The sequence below is a fragment of the Chlamydotis macqueenii genome, chromosome 7, assembly GCF_036417535.1.
Source record: "Chlamydotis macqueenii isolate bChlMac1 chromosome 7, bChlMac1.mat, whole genome shotgun sequence".
In the NCBI taxonomy this organism is placed as follows: Eukaryota; Metazoa; Chordata; class Aves; order Otidiformes; family Otididae; genus Chlamydotis; species Chlamydotis macqueenii.
In genome coordinates this window covers 34,726,685-34,748,207 of record NC_141562.1, presented here as the reverse complement: position 1 = coordinate 34,748,207, position 21,523 = coordinate 34,726,685, and the positions used below count along the sequence as shown (strand labels likewise).

Sequence of the window (21,523 nt, the reverse complement as noted above, 5' to 3'; positions counted from 1 at the left end):
GACATGAAACAGTTTTAGACATGAGAACCCGAATCATTACCAGAAAGGAGAAAAAAACCCACGCTTCTAAGTTGATGGTATAATAAGAGCTTTTATGCTGCAGAATACAGGGAATTGTGTGGGATTTATATCTGAGATTTGGGAAATAAAACCTCCTTTATGTACTTCCTTAAACCTCTTTTTTAAAAAAAGTACCAACTTTTTACCCAATCACCTTCTCTGGGTTCCATCACTGCCACCCACAAGCACTCTCAGCTGAAAAACCAAACAAAAACCTCTTTAAAAAAAAAAAATCTCTTCAAAGACAAAGCAGACTTTTTTTTTTTTAATTTAGTAAATGCCAACTAATTTCGGGGGTCAGGTGCTCTAATAATGTAAATTTTCGGAGGGGCTGCTGGCTGTGCGGTCATTAGAGCGATGACATGTCATACCAGCTGAGAAGGTCGGCAGGGCCCTGACCTTTCGTGACACGTGTTAATCTGTTCCTTGGTCTTCCTTCACAGACATCCCCTAAGTTTCTTCATTTCTTGATGTTAGGTGCTTTTATTTTTACAATTTGTTGTCTTGGTGACTCAGAATATTCGAAAAGCTCTATGCAATGTTAACAGGAATTGAGATTGTGGCTTTTGATTCCTTTGATTGTAATAGGGAATATACTCTTGTCTCTTAGCTAAACATAGTTTCAGGGATGTTTGCAATCATTTTCTTCGGAGTATTTGGTTAAACGTGTGCTTTAGGACAAGCAATGTATGTGCAGGGTACGGGCAAGAGGCTGTTGTGCGTCGAGGTACTTAACTTTTTGGTTATTTGCACTCAATCCGCTCTCTTTGGTAGCACACTTCTCAGGTGCTTTTATAAAAGGCTGGGCTCTGAGCTCTGAATCTCATCTGTGACCATCAGATATCACTCTGGTGCGTACGAAAGCTGAAGATGGTATCTTGAGCCGTTGTAAATCATAATGTCAATATTGATACCGTGGGTGCTCGCTAAGTGTGGTCATGGTTGGTTGTGGTGCCTTCTTCCTTTACCCAGTGGTGGTTTAAAATCTGAGGCTGGTCAGCAGTGTGAGCAGAGACAGGGCCTGTGGGAGTTAGTTTGGGGACTGTCAGCTATCAAATTGTCTTGCATCCAATGTTTACGTAGATGTTTTTTTAATCCTACACAATATAAAGACTTTCTGCTTTTAAATATTTAGAAATAATTCCACCCCAGAGTGTACAAAGGAGCCATTCTCTCTCTCTCTGTACCCAGGCTGTGAAGGCCTTTGATGATAGCCAACATTTCAAAAGGGCTCTGACCGCACACATAGGTTGAAGGGTTACTTTGTGAACTGAATAATTAGTTTAGACATATATTTGATAAATAGCAAGCTCTCCCTTGACCTTCCCTTGCCCAAGCTGTGTGTTATCGTGCTGCTGGGTAGCTAATTTAGCCTCTTCTCCACACGCAACGCCTCGTCCTTGGAGCACCCACTCTGAGCCCTGGCCTGCTGCAATGACAATGTGTTTCAGTTATTTTAATTTAGGTCAAATTTCAAGGGACTGATTTAAGCCTTTCGCAAGGGACAGCCTAATTCTATCTCTTGTGAAAAACACAGCGGCTCAAAATGGCCTGAAGTGTGGGCTTGGGAGGTTCCTAGAAGCAGCAGTGAAGGAGAGAGGCCTTCTTCAATGGGTGGTGTGCCCTTATGGTGGGCTCTAAGGTGAGTGACGCTTTGTCATTTGGGTTTTCACTCAGTCTCAGCTCTTTGCTGGCACTAAATACAAATACAAACACAGGCAGCAGAGCAATACCTTCCTTTTTGTGAAAATATTGCATGATATGAGCGATATACCTTCATTGCTGTAAACATGTTGGCCGTGCCTAGAGCTTAACGTCACCCGCGGTCACAAGGTTAATGTCACCCGCGGTCACAGTGGTTAGTGCAGTCCACCCGGAGATCCTTCGTCAGCCGCTGCGACCTGCCGGGATCGGGATGTGAGGCACTTCTCAGCCTGCAGCGGGTGAAGGGGGGATGTTGTGGTGGTGGGATGTCCCCTGTCCCACGGGAAACAGCATGGTCCCCATCCGGGGGTGCCCTTGTGGGTCCGCTCCGTGCCGGTGCCACCCTGCTGTGAGGTTGTGGGGCTGGTGGGACCCCAAGCAGTGGTCATCTTCCCCGGAGCAGAGGGGATGGAGAAGGACCAAGATGCTGCTTTCAGTTTGGTAGGAAAAATAAAGTAAAAAGTTGACCCAGAGTTCCCTTGTTACCTTTTTTTACAAGAGCACTGGCTTTGATATCTGCAAATTATAACTAACAATTAATACTGATTAGTAAAATCAGAGGATTGTGTGCATGTGGCTTTTTCTTTTTTTTTTTTTTTTTAAGAAAAGGCAATTATCACAGCCCATTATGGAGGAATGTGACATCCCCACAGCCTGGGTGAAGGTTGGATGCCCTTTCAGAGATCCGGTTCAGTAAGCTAGTTGGCCCAGTACAGGAACTGCTAGCTGGGATTCTGGAGAATTGTACAAGCAGCCAGATTAAATCAGTCTTAATGTGTCCATTCTGCGTTTAAAATCTGCAGTCCTTCAGCGAAGGCAGGGTCCTGAGCTGCAGACTAATTGGGCACGGGTAGGGTTGTTATTTACAGTCAATGTCGATGAGGCATTGGGAGTTGGTAATGTGTCAGCCTGGCAACTATTTTGCAAAGCAGCACAAATAATTGCACATTTCAGGCTTACCTACCATATTTTACAATTGCAGGTTTTTGAATGAGAAAAAAGTTTTAGGACTTTGATTCCTTTAGTGATTTTTTTGGAGCCGGCAGACTTTCAAAGGTACTGAGTTGTGGGAGTTTTTATTTTTATTTTTATTTTTTTTTAAACCAGTTATATAGATAAAACCCCAAACTGGCCACCAACTCCGGTGGATACATAGTTTTCTAACCTTAAAATAATTCTTCCTTGGCAGAGAACTTGCAGCAAATTTCAGGCTATAGTAACTTTTTTTACAGACAAGTTACAAACCTTGGAAAGCAGAATTTACAATGAAAATGCTGACATGTCCAGTTATGCAAGGTTGTGTACGCATGAGACGATGGACTATTGTGGTGTTTTGATAATAACCATAGCATGGCTTTTAATGAGCATATTTCTATATCCAGCTTCCCAGCTTGAGTAGAAATGCCTTTGTACAAATACATTCAAAGATTAGTGTTTTCTTGGAATGAATATTTAGTTTAGGAACAGATGGGAGTGTGAGAAAAATACTTAACTGTCCCTTTTTCTGTCGTTAATAGAAAAAAATTCCTTACTAGAAGGGTCAGATTTTTAAGTGTTAAACGTTTGTGAGTCCTCAAGGTTGAAGCTTTAGAGTGAAAGCAGAGACTTTCTTTGAAGCAGCACTCCTTAGCAATATAAATCCGTGTTTTTGAAAGAACCATCACCCACTTAGGCAAGTTATATCTTGTCTGTTTGTAATAGTGCACCTGGTTTAATGAGGAGAGAACTTATTTCACTGTAGTTAAAGAAGTGCAAAAATCAAGCTGAAAAGACATCAGAAACCCAAAACATGTCTGAAACAATGAAGAGTCTGGAATTTTGCGCCAGAGTGACTGAGGGTTTGGTTCCCGGGTTGCAGGGTGGACACGCTGTGCTCCTCCATCGCAGCCGCTCCGGTGGGAGCATCCTCTGCGGAGCCGGGCAGGACGCACCCACTGGGGTTTGTGGTGGCTGTGGGAAACGGGGCAATACTTGATTTAGCATTGAGCCTGCCAATTTGAAATTCAACCCTTTGAATTTAGGTTCAGCACGTCGTTCTGTGTGTCTGTAGCTTTTTTTTTTTTTTTTTTTTTTTTTTTTTTTTTTTTTTTTGGAGGGATTTGCTCCCATAATCAGAGATGCCGTGTTGTAGTACCAGGGACTAAACTGGCTTTTAGACTGATTGAAAAAGAAGTTGGAGCAACTTTGAATCCAGACAAATTTTAAATAAAGACCAGATTTTCAAGAGTGCGGCAGCCAACGGCTCCTGTTATAATTACGAAATGTGCGCTGGGAGCGCCGAGCTGTTCTGGAAGTTTGGCCCTTCGGGTTTCGATCGGAGCAAGGAGCGTCAGCGAAACTGAGTTGGCATTGACTGCTTGGGGCCTGCGCCTCTTGGCCGGGAGAGTTGCAAAATGAGTTATTCTGTAAGAAGGGTAAATATTTATGTATATTATTTTTTGAAACTCTTAAAAACAGTCTATAACTTGTTTATCGGTCATATGCATCTCCGGGATATCCTTTTTTATCTCTTAATTATCACTGCTGGGTTGGTTTTTTTTTTTTTTTTTTTTGAAAAAGAGCCGCTTTTTGTAGGAATTTGGTTCTCCTGAGTGTCGGAGTAGTTAGCACCTGGTATAGAGAAGCATCTCATGGGCTTTGCTTTCTGCTGATTCAGCTCTTTTTGCTGCTTGTCGCCACACAAATGATATTATCCAGATCAAAGAGGACCAGAAAGGCAAAACCAGTGCTAGCTAGCTGAGTTCTACCCTGCCGCTTCCTTCACTTGCCGTGCTATTATTATTTTAATTGTATTTTTTAAAATGACTGTAAGTGAAAGCGTTTGGTGAACCTCGGTGAAGCTGAGGAGTTGAGATCTGACCTACTTTCATTCCTCTCCTCGCATGTTGCTGCAAGTTGTGTGTAATTATTGCTTTTCCTCCCCCGCAAAAGAACTGGCTCATGGGTTTGGGACGTGAACCGACGTGGAGCAGCCTCGCAGAGCGCCTTACGGTAGCAAAGCCACAGAAACTGAGAGGAGGAGAAAATTCCTTTATACCAAGGAAACAGCTTGCATTTGTAAGGGTTTACTGGGAAGGGCAATGTGCTGGGGGACTGGAAGGGAGAAAAATGAGGATGAGAAGCTGCTTGGGGAGGAGAAAATAATATTTTGGCTGTATTTCTTCTTTTTTTCTCCTAGCTTTTAGTGAATTTCTATCTTGAAAAGAGTTTTGTGACATGGTAGTTACCACCTCAGGCTTTCTCCCAGAGGGTTGTGGCTGTTTCCAAGTGGGGTTTGGAGTTGGGTGTTGCGGTTGGGCTCGCTTTACCCACCTGTGCTGACCAGGACGGGTCTGTAGGAGGTTTAATAGCAGTTAGATGGAGCAGAACTTGACCAGATCAGAACTTAAGTTTTAGACGTAATAAAAAGTTGCGGTGTAGAAAAAGGAGGTGAGGGTCACAATTGTCTTTTTTTAGGGAGGCCTGTGTGGGTGCGCAGGGGTGCGGGTGAGCCGCTGGGCAGGCCAGCTTGTGAAGCGCCCTGCTCAGTGTTTCCGTGCTGCGACACTTAATTTGTCTCAAGGAAAGTAATACGACTTGTAATTCTGAATGCCACCCAACTGTTCTTAAAAATCATTTTAAAACCCTGGTTTAAGTTTTGAGCCTTTCTTGAGCTTGGTTCTATTAAACACTGTTTAATCATGAAAAGTAATCCTGGTTAGATATTACAGTGTTGGAGTACTCGGATTATCTGATGTTGTTTACTCACCAGGGGAGCACAGGTATGTCAGACGCACGGGACTAACATGGAGGCTCCGTCATAAGTCTGCAGCGCACCACCACTCGGTAGTAACCCTTCTCCTAACAATTCAGAAGCATTTGAACCGTCTTCCATTAGCATGGCAAAGTGCCCGGGAGCCGCGGCTACAGTGAGGAGTGACGGAGGTGTCTGCAAGTGAAAAATAAAAATAACCCTTGTCATGTAAATGGTCATGGGCCACCTGGAAGTGCAGGTAGCCAGCCTTGCTTTTAACTTCAGGGCTTGTTCTACTGCGCCTTCCTTGTCCCCAGGTACCACTGGTGACTTTTTGCTGTGTGGAGCTGGAATTAAATTAGCCCTGGTATCTTGTGACTGAACAAGCCTGGTGCGTCTTGATACTTTGAAGTATTTGGAGAATATCCTATGTTTATATGCGTTGTGAACAGGACTTTTGAAAAGTACTGAGGGGATGTTTTGGGGATATTGTTTCCTATGACTTTTTTTCAAATCCCCCTTTAGGAAGTGGGGGAAGATGAATCTCGGGGCAACAGGCAAGATGAGACTTCCAGATGAGCTGTTAAAATTAAGAGGATTTGTATAGTCAAGTAAAAATGGGACCGCATACAAAAGAAACAATTGCTGACTTGCTTATGGGGAATCTGAATAGATGTTCTCTGCATCCAGAACTAACACTCAGACATGAAATTGTGCAATTTTTAACCTCACAGTTGTCATTTATTTCTTTTTGCATTTTGAATAGTAATAGACTTGAGCATGGCCTTCAGCAAACCTGGAAGAAAAAAGGTTGCGGTTTTGTGTTTGGATTTATGCTATGTTCTGTTATGTTTTTATGTTGCTTTTGAAATGCAAGTAAAGAACCTGAAAAAAGTTACAGGTTGGAATAGATGCAAGAAAATACTAAAACCAAGAAGAACCCTTTGCAACTGAATATACGTGCTCATGCCTTTTCCCAAGGCTGCGTATCTTAGGCAGAGCCTTTCCCAATCAGACTTTAATTCAAAGTTGGACAATGGGAGTTGGTTAAATTGCTCTGCCACTTGGTTATGTGTAGAATAAGGTCAGGAAGATTTGATCTTCTACTGTTGCTGAAAGTAGAAAGAATGAGAAGCTGAACCTAGTCTTGGATTCTGCTTTTTAGAGACAAGGTTAATTTTTTTTCCAGCTTTTAATTTGAGGTTCTGGCAAAAGGTGATACATTTCCCCCTTGTATTGTAGAATAGATTACATGAGAAGACTTTTCTGTAGTGAGTTTGAAGAGTAGGTAATTATTTTTTGAGATTGTGTTACATGTGTGTTAGGTTTGCATTGTGCTCCCCAGTACACTGAGCACAGAGAGTGTCACTCTCTTACTTCAGGCGACTGACGGAGCCTGTGACTTGAACAGAAATGGTCAAGTCTTGGTGCCTGGAATCAAAAGTTCAAATCCTGAAGATGGCCTGTAGCTTCTCATCATACTGATTGAAATTATAAAAGGCAGCACAATAATTTTAGGGGGTTTTGTGTGGCTGCTCGAGGTTTGGGGTGTTTTCTCCCTCCCTGGTTACCAAGTCTTTGTGCAGAAGACATGCTGATGCTTTGCTGTTTCTTGTCCTGTCCCGTATCTGGAGATAAATCCTATGGTGACTGTTGTATAAAGAAGTCTTCATCCTGTAAGGAGCAGACGGTGAAAAATGGGGACAAACAGGAAGAAATTGCAGGGCAGTTCCCAGCAGCAGGAGGTGGCCTTGCTGGTCTCTCTGCTGTTTACTTTGCACTTGGCATGCTCTGAGTCTTCCCTGGCTTGGCTTCCAGAAGCATAAAGCACACAGCCAAGCCCATGAGCATGTGATACTTGGCATTTTTGATGCATGTTGCATGGTTATGCAGCCGTAACTCAACAATCACAACTATAAAGACAGGTAGGAGCAAGCAGGCTACAAGTTGTAGGAATTTTTAATCTCTTCATGAAGCCTAGACAAGTACAATTTTTTTTTTTTTTTTTTCATTTTGGGAAGGCGTTGTCTTCCTTTAACCACGGGGTGGGAAACATCAACCCAACTGCTCTGCAGCCATCAAAACTGTTCTGGTATGGTTCATGCACCTCGTGTACCCTGCTTGGGCGTCGTTACCTTGAGGAGTTGCAGTTCCATGATTGCTCATCTGCCAAAGAGCCTTACTCGAGGTACACAGATGGAAACATGTCGGGATAGCTTTTAGGTGCACATGCAGAACTTTTCTCTTGGCCAGAGGGTCCTGCCAATGGTGAGACTCTTTGCTGCTCTCCAGAATTATTTATTTTTCTAAGTCTTCAAAGCTTAGGAAAACAACTTAGTGCAGTGTAATATTTTCCCTTACCTGTGATGACATTGGCAAGTATTTAAATTGGAGGAGATGAACTTTTTTTTTATGATCTTGATATATGTGACACTCAATAGGAGTTGACATGGTGCTGGAGGTCCATGCTCTAGCAGGTCAGCATGGCTGGAAGCTTTACGCTTGCTAGAGTATCAGACCTGTGTTATGTGGCAACACTTACTTTGTTTTGCTAATGTTCAGTTCCAGGGCAAAGGGGTTCTTCCTGTTCCTTCATCTCTTGTACCCATCAGATGACTAAGTCCTTATAGAATAAGGATAACAGGGTTAAAGAAGATGCCAGGAAAAAAATATCTCAATTTGTTTTGGAGAGTCTGGCAGTTAAGGTTTTGTGGCAGCCACTGTGCTTCCAAAGAGAGCAGCCCAGGAGGTCGTTTTAAAGGAACAAGTGGAGCCTTGGAATCAGCCACGTTTATTATCTTTGTAACTACAACATAATATAATATTTCCTGCTCTCTGGTGCAGTTTGAAGTTTTTCTACAAGACCTAGATCTGTTTTGTCGGATTTGAACAATTAATGGTTTTATTCACTGGGAGGAGGAATGATTCCTACTTTTTGGGGTGTTGTTCACAGTGACAAGGGATTTCTTAATTTTTTTTTTGTGTGTGTGTTTTAAAATTCTAGAAGGAAGTTTAGTAACTTGGAAAGGAAAGTATTTTATCAGAACAGAGACTTCCTGATTATGCCTGGCGGAGGCAGAGCTGGGCAGAGCTGGCAGCTAGCTGACGGAAACGCTGTACAAATGAGACAGCAGGAGCCCAGTGACTTTGGAGAAGCAGATGGATGAATTGCAAATGCTGTTTTGTCCCCTTTTGTATAAGGAGCCGTGCTTAGCCTTTGTGGCTTTGCTTTGCTGTTAGTTCACAGGAGATAGTCACCATGACCAGGAATGACTCTTTGCATTTTGAAACCAGTAGCTGTTTCTTTTGTAGGCTGAGTTTACCCTCCATCATCCTCTCAGAAGAGGCTTGATATTAGCCTGCCAACTTAAATTGAGAGAGAAGCCCATCAGCTTGTACGAGGGAAATGGGAGGAAAGGTTGCAAACCTGACTGAGGATATTGGGCTTCCTGATGCGGGAGAGACCGTCTCCTGGAGAAGAGTGTAAAGACTTGGGTTTGGGTCAAAGTCATGAGGCCCATGGCTCTTCCGCTTCAGGCGTAGCTCAACATCCCCGTTCCACGTTGCTCACCCAGCGTGGTCTTGCTGGATCTTCCTCAGTGCCAGGAAAAAGCAGGAGAAGGGGCGGGAAAAGCGGGAAGAGTGGAGGTGGTTGGCAGCCTGGCGTTCCCTGTGGGGACGTTCAATTCTGCAGTGAACCTCTTGGATCCTTGACAGGTCAGGTCTGTTGACCCTTCTGGGCACGCTGTGGTGAGTGTTTAGTTATTTACTAAAGGCTTTTGAAGGGAAAGTGGCTTGATGGGGTCTGAGGCTTTTGTGTTCTGGAGAGTTGTGTGAGAATCTTTGCTGGGGTTAGCTATTAGCTGATTGTTTAATTATTTGGCTCTGTAACTAAGTAACTAAATGCCTTGAGCCTTAAGATAAGCAGCTCTTTGTTAACATTTTAATAAATGGAGACAAATAATTTAAAACCTAAGGAAATATAAATCTCTCGTTTCAGTGACCGAACCTTGAGCAGAAACATGATTGGGAATATAATTGCATATCTCATAATCTGCAACGGAGCATTCCGAATGTCCCCAGTCCTCTATTGTGGTCATGGCTTTTATATAAACAGTCTTTACTCCATTTGATGGCTGGATGGTCTAAACCACGCTGCAAGACTGTACGAGCAGGCAAAGAAAAAGTTCCCGTCTGTTTATTTAACAGCAGCTTGGTTTTCCATGGCGGTATTGTTCAATAGTTCCACCTATAAAGTTAAAATACATTGTGCGCGCCACTATTGCAAACAAGGATGTAGCTGGGAGCAGACAATAGCAGAAGCTGCGTGCTCTCCCTTCTCCCCCCACGTATGAGAACACCGCCAGAAATTTTACACATGCCTTTGTTGGTTGTTTGTTTTTTAAGGGGTGATAGACAGGTGTTATTTGCATTGGGTGATGCACCTTTGCAGGAGGAACTAATGCCACAATTACGGGGTTTGCAGGAGAACCTGCTTAGAAAGGAATCAGTCCCTCGCTGCCTTCCTGGAGCTGTGCAGAGCTCGCCCAGTGAAGGGATTTCCAGGCTTATGGTGAGAACTGAGACACAGTTTCAAGGCAGAGCTTCAGACAGGGCTGGAGGAGCGTGGATGTGGTACCAGACCATCAAGCCTTGTTTGGTGCTGCAGGGCTATCTCCTCCTCCTCCGATCTATTTTCACTAAGGGAAGATTCAGGAGGATGCTGCTGGAAACACTGGAGGGTAGGTAGAAGAGAGGGCTGGGCAAACTTGCAGTGTTATTTCTCCGGTGCCCTCAAAAGATGTGGAAACGGAGAAATAATCCTGGTGTCAGGCTCAGGGGAACCATCGATTTGATGGTACAGCGTGCACATGAGTTCAAAATTTGTTCCCTAAATTTCAGAGCGGTGTAGTGCAGTGTCCTGGAGAGAGAGTTAACTTTGCAAGCATAGGTTGTTCATGCGCTGCTGGGAATTTTTTAACAGTTTGAACTGGTTGATTTTTGCAGTGAAGCTGTTGGGTGGACTCATGCCTCAGAATCCCACCTGTTCTCTGTTTGCTTTTGGGCACCATTTCAAACCCACACTGGAAAAAGTTTATAGGCAAACATTATAAAAAGTGACAGTCTTAAGTGCTGCTACATTCTAGTTTGGCAACACAAAGGCTTACCTGAAATAACTCACTAGTTCCAAACATGACTTCATTATTTCATGACAACACTTTGTGCTGTATCTTCCCTGATACTCTAGAGAGAAAGAAATGGAGGAGGATAATATTTACCAAATGCTATTACTTATTTGAAACTTGTTTTTCTTCAGTATACTGGTAATTTTCCTTGTAAAAGGATTTTTTTTTTTTTTAATTTTGAAAAAAAAATACTGTTCTTGAGTTTGGATTTGGATTTGCGTTGAAAGACTCGGTGTGAATTTGGGAATAACAGTTTTAAAAGGGATGAAATCAAGGATGAGAGGTAGAAAATTATTTTCCTTGTGATGGTATGCCAGGAACCGATCTGCCCGGGAGGACACTGCAGCCTGTGTGACCATCCTGCAAGTTTCCGGGGGCTCCTCAAGGAAAGCCTCTAATGCACCTAAAGGAGGGTTAAGTTATCTTCACCCACAGTGGCTTTTAAAGAGTTTAAACAAAAGACTTTTTTGAAGACTCCTGTACATTGTTGGCACAGTGTACACTCTGTAAAAGAAATTTTCTTTGCAGGTAGAGCGTTACAAAGAAGTCTTAAAAACTTCAAAGTAACTGAAGCCAGCTAGCTAATTTACTTTTTTTTTTTTTAATTTGACATTGGAATCTGAATTAAAAAAAATCTCAAGCAGACTCAAATATACTCATTACTGTTACAAAATACATGTAGAAAGGAGCCCACGCTGCTTCTGGAAATTAAATTTCAAACAGCGTAGTGAAACTCAGTGAAACACCTGCATTGCAGATCTGTAGATTCGTGACTGCATCAGTGAGACTGAATTAGTTTGTAAGGAGTACAAAGCTGTGCTGTAGCTTGTCCTGGACTTTGAGATGGAACTTTGCATGCCAGAAAGTTTAGAGACCTTGTTATAAAATCTAAATCCAAGAATCTTTACAGTCTCCGTAATTGGTCTTGTTTAGATGGTTTTATGTAGTTCTCCTGGTCACCATCGTGGTGTGATGCATGTGTCAGATCTGTTTTTTTGAGAAAACCCGCGTTTCCCTTAGGGAAAAAGCCAGGAGAAGCTTCGCTTGCTCTGCAAGGGCACATCCCTGGATCTGTTCTCCCTTTGCTTCGGGCAAACTCCCACTGAACTCCCTGAAATGACATGATTCCAGGATGGATGAGAGGAGGAATTTGGCATACGATTTTCCAGTGCGTCAGTATAACCTGATATTTAAATGCAGGAGTGTCCCACTGTGGTCACCCCTTCTGGTACTCAGAATCACAGAATACCTCAAGTTGGAAGGGACCGATAAGGATCATCGAGTCCAACTCCCTGCTTCTCGCCGGACCACCTACAACTAAACTAACAGAGCTTCAGCGTTTCCAAACTCCAGTGTGCAGGCTAGCTCAGATGTGACGCTTGTTCTAGGAGGTGTGATACGAGGGATGACAACACTGTGTCCCAAGGATGAGGAACACAGGTTTCAGGGTTTTGGTATTCTTAGAAGCAAAGGTGGACAGTAATGAGTCACCTGTTTTAATATTCCCACAGACTCCCAAACAAACAAGAAGAGGTGTGTGTTTTATTTATATATGCATGCGGTGGTGCACAGCTGGCGCCTGCGTGGGGAAGGATGTGTGCCGGGGAGCAGCTGTCCGTGTGACGTGACCCCTCCTCGTGCTCAAACAGCAGATGCCTTCATGCTGCTTTCCCTTATTTACCTTCCATGCCGGCCTTGGTGAGGCTGGGAGGCTCATGGGAGAGGGATACTGTGGTTGTAGGGAGAAACCGGTTACACAAGCACTCCCTATGTCTGGCACAGGTGTGGTGTGGGGGGTCCCTCCGCCCCGTGCCACACTGTCCCTGTGGAGACGGTCCCAAGTGCCGGGGGCTGCAGATTTCTTCACCCTGCTTAGAGCTGGCTTTGGAAAGGGACAACAAAGCCCTAGTAGCTATCAGCAGATGTAGTTTTCCAAGGTTTTTTTTGGGGAAGAATAGTACTGTTTGACATTCTTCTCATATGGTTACAGAAGGGGCCTGATGGATGAGCCGTTTCATTCTGAATTTGTGTCCACCATGACTTTGAAAGCTTTGTTTGTGTTCCTGGATTTCTGCTGTATTCTGCTCAAGCCAGGCTGTGAAATAGGAAAGGAAGTGAAAAAATTAAAGGAAAAAGTTACTATCACGGAGAGCAGAGTTGGCAGTGTGGAAGGCAGATGGAGAGACTTTGGGAAGGGTGCAGGAAGAAAAATAAAGGACATCACATATGCTGTGTGTAGGAACTGATATTTATTAGCTTAGCTAGTGAAGGGCTTTTTGGCGGTCCTTTTCTTCCAACACAGCTCTTTTCAGGCTTTTTTTTTTTAAAAAGCAACTTACAAAATGAGATAGGGGAAGATAAATATTCATTTGACTCATAGGCGCAAATGCTAAGATATAAAACTGAGTTTGCTTGTTGAATTCCTCCTGGCACCTGGTTCAGCAGCACTCATCAGCCCAGAGTCGGCTCGCTGTGGCCAGTGAGAAGGGTTGTGCCTCGGCATGGCAGTGGGAAAAGAGCACGTGCCGAGACCCTGATCAAAAGGGAAAGAGCTTTGTTTGTGGTTAACTTCTTGAAAATGAAGCCTGCCCCATGCCTGCATGTGGTTCAGTTTTACAAGACAGATTGCTGGGCTAATGTGGATGCAACTTTTTTATTGAACATAACTTGATTTCTGTGGATGAAAAGGGCCTTCACTGACTTTTGTTGGAAATTCTCTTCTTTCCCTTCTCTCTTCTTTTTTCCTCCTTTCCTTCCATCTTCGCAGAGCCGCCAACCAAATACCAAATCTCTCAGCCAGATGTATATTCAGCACTTCCAGGAGAACCGCTTGAGTTGCGCTGTCAATTGAAAGACGCCGTCATGATCAGTTGGACTAAAGATGGGCTCCCTTTGGGGCCCGACAATAGGACAGTGATTATTGGGGAGTACTTGCAAATTAAGGATGCTACATCCAGAGATTCGGGCCTCTATGCTTGCACTGCTGTTAGGACCCTAGACAGTGATACCCTGTACTTCATTGTAAATGTTACAGGTGAGTGAGTTAAACATAGGTTTTTGCATGTAGAAGCTGTAAAACATGATATAAAGACACATTACGATGTAACGTGAAACAGCCCGCTCGGGCACAGCGAGTTGAGCTGAGTTCCGTAGTTATTTCAGGTATTTTCCCCTTTGTCCTGACCGTGAAATGGACTCGCTTTGTATATACTCCTTTTATATCACGGGTTCTATAGTGATTAACAGCTGCTGAGTAGCCCTCTGTTTTATGCCACTATGACAGGATTAAATTATACAGAGTCAGTGTGTTGACGATAAAGCCAGGAGAATGGATACAAGTATTTTTTTTCCCCCTGCATCAGAAAAGGAGTGTCCTACAGCCTTTAAGTTTACAGATAAGTCGTTCTGGAGACACGCAGTTGTGCTCAACTTTAAGAAAAATAAAAATTGTAAGTGGAAAGAGATTTTTTTTTTTGTTTTTTTTGAGTTAGCAAGCTCCCTTTGCAAAGTTCAGGATTATTAACTAGTTTTGTTAGAATTTTAGAAGAATAGCACCCATTTTGTGGCTGGATTTTCTGTAGCTTCTGCACAACTAACATAATCTCTGTTCTCCTTGATAGATGATCTAAGTTGTAGCATGTTGGTTTAGCTGTCTGTAAAATAGGCTGGTTTAAAGACTTGATTATTTTTAATGTGCAGATGCTCTTTCCTCTGGGGATGATGAAGACGACAATGATGGGTCCGAGGACTTTGTGAATGACAGCAACCAGATGAGTAAGTAACAGCGAACTGCCAGCAGTCACTAGCAAGATCCACGTGGAAAATAATGTCCCGTCTTTCGTGCTCCTGCCTTCAGAGCCTCTTGATTGTGCTTGGGCTGTCAAATAGTGATATCTTTGTCCTTTTCCATTTTCTGTTTCACATAGTTCATAATGTGGAAAAGAAAAAGAAAAATAAACTAATATTCTTCTAAACATGCTTTACTGGTCTGTACTTTCTTTCTCCCTTCTCGCTAGCTTTTCTGCAGTTTCCTTTCTTCCTAAATTGAAGTTCAGTCTTTGTCTGGTGTAGACTCTCCCGGATGAACTAATTTTCCCTGAACCTGAGCTGAAATCGAACAGAAGAAATAAAGATCCAGCTCACTTTGTTAAAAGGTGGTATGGAAACTTTAAAAATAAAATTAACTTGTAATGAGGCAAATCCTTCAATCCTTAATCTCGGCAGAAATCTCCCTGGGGAGAATGAATTTGGAGACAATGAAGTTCTTTTGTCTGCAAAGGACCTCAAGGTTTGTCACAAAGGAAGCAATCCAGCACTAAACCCACAGTTTATGTTACTTATGCATGATGAAAATGGGCTAAAAGAGTCTTAAACCTATTTGAACGTTAAACTTAAGTCCCTTTAGAGAATTTGGAAAGCTATTAATAGGCTCTAAATAGAGCAATCGCTAGGAAAAAAGAAGTGAAGTTCATATTGGTTCTTTATGCCCCTGTGCTCTGTTGCAAAATCCCCTCAGTGACTGGTAGTTTGCTATCGCTCGTGCTTTGTAAAGTCAATAACACACAGAAATCCTTCATGGGAGATGTCAGCTAGTTCCCGAACGCGGTAGCCAGGTAGTGTATTTGCTCCTCTGCCTGATTAGTAATTGGCAGCTGCACTGTATGCTCGAGACGCTTGTTCAGATGATGATAATGTACGAGCCTGATTTCAGCTCCCCTCGTTGGTTACTGTCGTATATGACTGCCCCCGGTCTGAAGCTGTGAAACATTAGATGCTATTTAAAATGATATAAGTTCTTAGCTGCCCGTTTGGCCCCTGCCATCTGTTAGTGTGATTAGCCCACTCTGATTCACAGGTGTAGCTTGAAGTGGCTGAGATTAAGCAGCTGGAGGCTGCTCTGACAAAGGAATGCGGTGGCAAAGATAATTGGCAAGTTTGGAAAAGGGACACTGCTTTTAAAAGACGTTGTCTAGGCAAAACCCACCAACCCAGGCAAGGTTAGCGTTCCCTTGAAAAGGACTCATGGGTTGAAGTTCTTTTAGGAAACATCCACGTGTCCGTTTTCACCTTAGAGCTTTGTTGGTGTTGGTCAGAAAAGGGCTTGCGGTATTTCTGGTGTATTAGCCAAGTCAATTGTGCTTCTAATCCCAGCAGACGGCTTTGGAGATTCACCCTGAGCACAAATGGATTTTGGAAGCACATATAGCGAGAAGAAAGGAAAGGGCCTGATCTCAAGGCAACTGTGCTCTGTAAGGTTGTGGTAATGATTCCTGCCCTTCCACACAACAGGGAGAGCGACCCAGTGGTGTGTTCTGTAATGCTAGTGATGTTCTTGTAATATGAGCTATCATTTTAAGCTGCTGTTAATCAATCTTGATTCAGGAGCTGGTGAAAGGCCATTGACAATTTCCGTCTGCCAAGGATGGGGTGTGTACTTTTAGCAGGGGTTGGTCACACTTTCCCTGCTCAAAAAGAAAGATGCCTCTAGAGCGTGAACGTTCAAACATCTCCGATGGTGCGGAGAGTGCAAACTCTTGCGGTGTAGAAGGGAGGAAGCTGCCAGAAGATGGATTGCTCCTGAGCGGGGCGTTGCCCAAGCAAGTCCTTATGAGGTTGCTCTTTACGAGGTGCCCACAAGCTGCAGATGGGTGCAGGGAGCAGCTCAGCCTTCCTCCCGATGTCCGAGCACTCGATGGGAAAAGCTGGAAAGGGAAGAATGATCGTGGCACTGCGTTCCTGCAAGCAGTCTGTTTTCAGTGAAAAGTTGCATCATAGCAACTCAGTTGGATTAATACAACATCGCTGAAGGAGGGTTGTGATTTGACAAGATCGGAGCTGCATGGAAGTTAGGGTTGGGACTTGGTGTGGTGCTTTTGCAAACCACTGAAGCTTGCCTCTGTAGTGCCTTCTAAGCCTTCCCATCAGTATTCCTCTTCTGGGTTTTATGTCCCTTCCCAAAGGCCATGTCTAATTTAGAAACTGTTGCAAGATGGATTAAAAAGTGAAGGAGAAGTCAAGGAGTAGTCCAAGTCTGCCCTCAGTGTGCCATGTGGCACGCAGTGGTGTATAATGGTCAAATGCCCTTTACCACCTTCTCCTGCCTATGTTAGGCAGAGCTTGGAGAAGTCCAGCACTTCACAAGAGTCCCTGGTTGCTGCTCTTTAAGAGAAGTCTTTAAGTGTTTCCTGAATCATGGTTTGAGCTTTGCAGATCTAAAACCATTTAACTGATAATTTACATACAAATTACAGCAGCGATCATTAAGGATAAGCAGTGGAAATTGGCCTGGTTATGCCTTTGCTGATGGAAACAAAAGGCCATAGTCTTCAAAGGTTGTTGCTTTTTGATGAAACAATTCTGATAAAGTCCAGCTGTCCTGGCATGTTAATTATGATGTGATGAGGCAGGAAATCGCTGTAGTGCCTTCCACAGGAAGCTGAGCCTTGGCATTCTCATTCCTGCATACTTAAAACTAAAACAAACCTTGTAGGGCTATTTTATTTATGATGGTAAGTATTCATTTAAGCTTTTAAAATTTTCTTAGCCTTTGTTACAAGTATGTTTTTCAGAGGCCATGGTTTTCCAATGCAGGCAGAGAGGGTGTTGAGGAAATCTAGTGTAGCTTTCAAGGCTGCCCAGAAAATACAACTGCTCTTGAAGGCAGCGGAGGCTGTACGTGGGTCTGTAGCTGCGAGGAGCAACTCCTTCTCGGGCGAGGAGGGCACTCACACGTACACGTGTGTGTTTGACCATTTGCCCTGGGTGTAAAAGTAGAAAAAGTAAAAGGTATGCATAGCAGATTTCACTCTGCGTTTGGTGTCCTTTTAGCTTGACAGATATTTTAACTGTCTGAAAAAACACTGTGGTAGATTTGTTCCAGACTGCATCCTGAATAGCTTTTTATTACTTCCAGCTTTTGTTGAGGGGATTAGTGCTTGTGGGGAAGGTGCAGGGTTGGTTCCACTGCAAAATAGTCCTCTCTCTGCAAAATATCTTTCTTGGCAGCTCAGTTTTTCCCTTTGTTGCCTTAAAGAGGTGCCGTAGCTTGGTTCTGGAGGGCCACCTCCAAGGGTGTTGACCTAGGACTTCCCTTTACAAAGCTAAGGGTTGATCATCATCAGTTCCTGCTGGGATGTGTGGAGAATACATTGTTGGTACTTGTTGCCTCTTCTTCCTCATGATTTTGAGAGGTAGCCCTAACTCGAGGGATTTTTATAACCCTGACTTGGTGCTGGTGAGGCAGCAGCTGTCGTGGTGGTTGTGCTGAGGTTCACCAACAATAATTTATTCAGGAGACGCCTGAGTAGCCCTGAAGATGCTGCTATTGTGCATTGAATTCTGGTCAGGTGACTGGAAGCTTTATGACTTTTTTCCTTATCGCCCTCTAAAGAATTTCTTCTGGGCCAAGCGATGGTAAATTGGCACCAAGAACAAAAAGTATCTAAATGTAATCCACATGCTGTTCTTTTCATGCCTTGAAGAATTTCAGCAAGGATGAAACAAGGTTCAAATTCATCAAATCCTGTAGAGTGGAAACCCACTCAAGGGAGCAGCAAAAATTGGATGTTGCCTAGAAGTGTTTTTTAATTAAAGGTCAAATACAATAGTACTGAAAAAGCTTGGAGGGGTTTGATGTGGTCATTTCAGGCGCACTGTTGCTGGCTCGAGGTGCCTGTCAGGCAGGCCTGGAGTTGACTACTTTTGTGTTTCTTTGTATTAGATAAGTCCAAATAAAAAACGAGGCGTCCTGAAGTGCAGTGGTCCCCTGGGCTGCCTAATTTCAATTTCACATGCAGGAGATTTGCCTGATTAGATGTAATGTATTTGCAGCGGAGTGCAGTGTGGGTCAGCAGGATATTTTCTTCACTAATGAGAGCTCTAAAAGCAATCAGGAATTCCCACCCGTTCCCCTGCTGCTTGTTACCGCTACGTGCCGGAGCCTGCCCTGTTGTTACTGTGAACTTCTAACAGTGGTGCTACCTACTTCCACCTGTCCCGTTAGCAAAGATGGGATGCGGTGGACACGGTCTGTAAGAGGACTTGGTGCTTGGTGGCATGTACTCGTTAACGATGTTCATTATTGGTTTTGGTGAATCTGGATGTTTTTCCTCTCAAGACAAGTAGAAGCAGTAAAAAGGTGCTTTTAGGTTTTTATAATTTAATCTATGAAGAGAAATGCTCTGTGTTAATTGGATCAGTTGCTGTATGAAAGCACAAAATGAGGGCGAGCGTTACCATTTGTGGATGTTGCTGCCTTTTTTCTCCTTTCCCTTTAACATCCTGAGAAGCTCAAGAACTTATCTTCGTTCCTTACTGCATCCTTCTGGCCTCTCCTCTGCTCCCACCTCTTCCGTAGAGCAAAGCTTCTTCCTCCCTCTGCGTGTGTTGTATACAAAACTTATGGCAGCACTTCTTTTCCAGGAGCAGAGTTTTTTAAAGGATGAAGGTTGGTGGGGCTTATAGACAAGAAAACCAGAGGATGAGCTGCCCTGTAATGCAGTACAGGCTGGTAGCTGAGTAGAAACTTGACTGCACGAAGCATCCTTGTTTGGGGAACAGGTGGATGGATCCTGACTAACTTGGATGCCCTGGTTGTGGGCTGCACCCTGATGGCAGCTTCTCTGGAGCTTGGTCCATCCAGCTTGTGCTCGCACAAGTGAGCTGCGGAGCCTGCAGTTCCCAGGTTGTGCTTGCCAGTGGATGCTTCCACACTTTTTCTTCTCTATAGATGTGAGAAGGTGCGTGTGGTGGACGTGATGAGAAAGTGGCCATACTGGCTGCAAAGCTGCTGGGTTGGCGTTGCCCATTTGGGGTCAAGTCTAGGCACTCTGCTCCATTTGAGACACCTGTATATCTGGTTAGGATGGTTGATCAGTTTTGACCTGTCACCATTTACTTTGACTGTGTGCGAATTGTGGGTAGAGCCCAGAAGTGGTCACCTTACATTGCCTTGTGGAAGATGGTTAGCGATCCAGAGGAAATATCCTTTTAATGTATCAGTACCAGCATGTAATTCTGCCCTTGCCTGGTGTACTTGTAATGTAATTTGGTTTTTGTGTGTAGTAGTTAATTCCTTTGGTTGGCTTTGCTTGAAGTCTTCTGTTATTTAATGTGATCCTGGTTTTAGCAAATAACGTTAACAGTAATTTTCCTTGCATCCCTAATTCACTTTAGTCTGTGTAACGATTTCTTAGTGTTGCAGTTAAATGTTCAATAGTTACCTCAATAGTTTCCTTCAATAGTTTCTATTTTGATTACATGCACAAATTTGCTTTGCTTTTCTACTTCATTAACTTTAACATTAATTGCCATTTTGGGCAAAAAAAAAAAAATCACTTATCGTTCTTAACATCATTATAAGCTTGCTTTTGGAATGTTTTCTTTATACTGAGAGAGACGTTGTTAAAGGAGTTGTTACTGTATTTTCTGTCCAGCTGTATTTTTATTTAGAGAGGGGGTAGCAGGATTTCTGAGTTTGCACTGATTGTAAGAACTGCTATAAATATTTGAGGAACGGAAGAGTTTATTTATAGTGGAGTGTTAGGCTGCTAATGAAGGAAATGAAACAGGGCTGAGAGAAATAGAGTTATTTTTCTGGACCCCTCTAGTCCTAAAAATTCCACACTAATCTGATTTGCTTCAGGAAAAGTCCATTGTAAAAGAAATTAATGTTTCCTACTATTAAACAGATCTTGAATCTTTAACTTTTTAAAAACTGTTATGGTGAGACAAGTGAAGTCTTGTGCCATGGTGTTGGACATCACTGAACGCTTGGGCTTCGATAGCCTTGTGAGAGTGGGAAATGATAAATGCTATCACTGAGTTTTGCTGGTCCTCTTTGGTTAAGGTTTCAGAAATATCTTCAATTTGTAAATATATTGTAGTGGTTTCTATAACAGTAACAGCACGGTTCACCTTGCTGTGGTGCAGTGTACGTTTTAGCGCGCTGCCAGGCAGGTAGGTGTTTATTCTGACCGGTGGGGGAAGATTAAGGTAGATTCTTCCAGTAGATCTTCTGACTTGGTCAGTCTGGCTTCACAGCTGAGCACTCACAGTAACTCAACTTGAGGTCAAAAGTGTCTGATTATTTGAGTCGGCTGAAAACTCAGTCCCTCTGTCTTGGTGTACACAAAACAAAGGATATCTGTGCTTAAGTATTAGAACTTTGCTATAAATTATATACTCAAGCCTGCAGACTGAACCATTTGCAAAATTCTGGTTGACACTTGTGACATATATTTCCAGTTATATAGTCTTGCTAAACCACACTTAAAACAAATACGTGCAGTGCTTTATATCTGCAGAAGGGGCTGGAAAGGGAGCTTGGATTCCAAGTACTGATATTTCTGGATGTATCTCTTTGGAACAGGGGCACCCTATTGGACACATACGGACAAAATGGAGAAACGGCTACACGCTGTGCCAGCAGCAAACACCGTCAAGTTTCGTTGTCCGGCGATGGGAAACCCAACACCGACCATGCGATGGCTGAAAAATGGGAAAGAGTTTAAACAAGAGCATCGTATTGGTGGATATAAGGTAATTCTTATGATGTGATTTTGCAATTTCTGTTCTTGACCAAGACTGTAAGGGGAAAAAAAAAAACCTACACCAAAACTGCTGAAGTCAGCAGAAAATCTTTCGATGGCCTTGGCTCAAATGTAGAAGCAAAAAAAAGGTAATTGTTTTCTTCTGGGGGAGGTTGGGTAGTTTCTTTGGCGGTTACAGAGCACTAATTCTGTATGGTTTTTTGGTTGTTTTTTTTTTTTGGTTTTTTTTTTTTTTTTTACTCAAGTTCAAGCTTGTAGCATAGCAGTGTAGCTGTTTATTGAGGCTTATT

General features: G+C 43.1%; 1 protein-coding gene across 6 annotated transcripts in view; it reads left to right on the top strand.

The window, feature by feature from the left end:
- FGFR2 (fibroblast growth factor receptor 2) overlaps positions 1-21,523 on the top strand; it is an 83,752-nt gene that overhangs the window by 6,386 nt on the left and 55,843 nt on the right. For 2 of the 6 annotated variants that reach the window (XM_086751822.1, XM_086751821.1), the window contains exons 3-5: positions 13,451-13,717; positions 14,383-14,457; positions 21,053-21,222. In XM_086751822.1, the coding sequence (XP_086607948.1) occupies positions 13,451-13,717; positions 14,383-14,457; positions 21,053-21,222 (512 nt within the window). The remainder of the gene's footprint in view (positions 1-13,450; positions 13,718-14,382; positions 14,458-21,052; positions 21,223-21,523) is intronic. The other 4 variants (XM_086751824.1, XM_086751823.1, XM_086751826.1 and 1 more) reach the window with 2 other exon arrangements.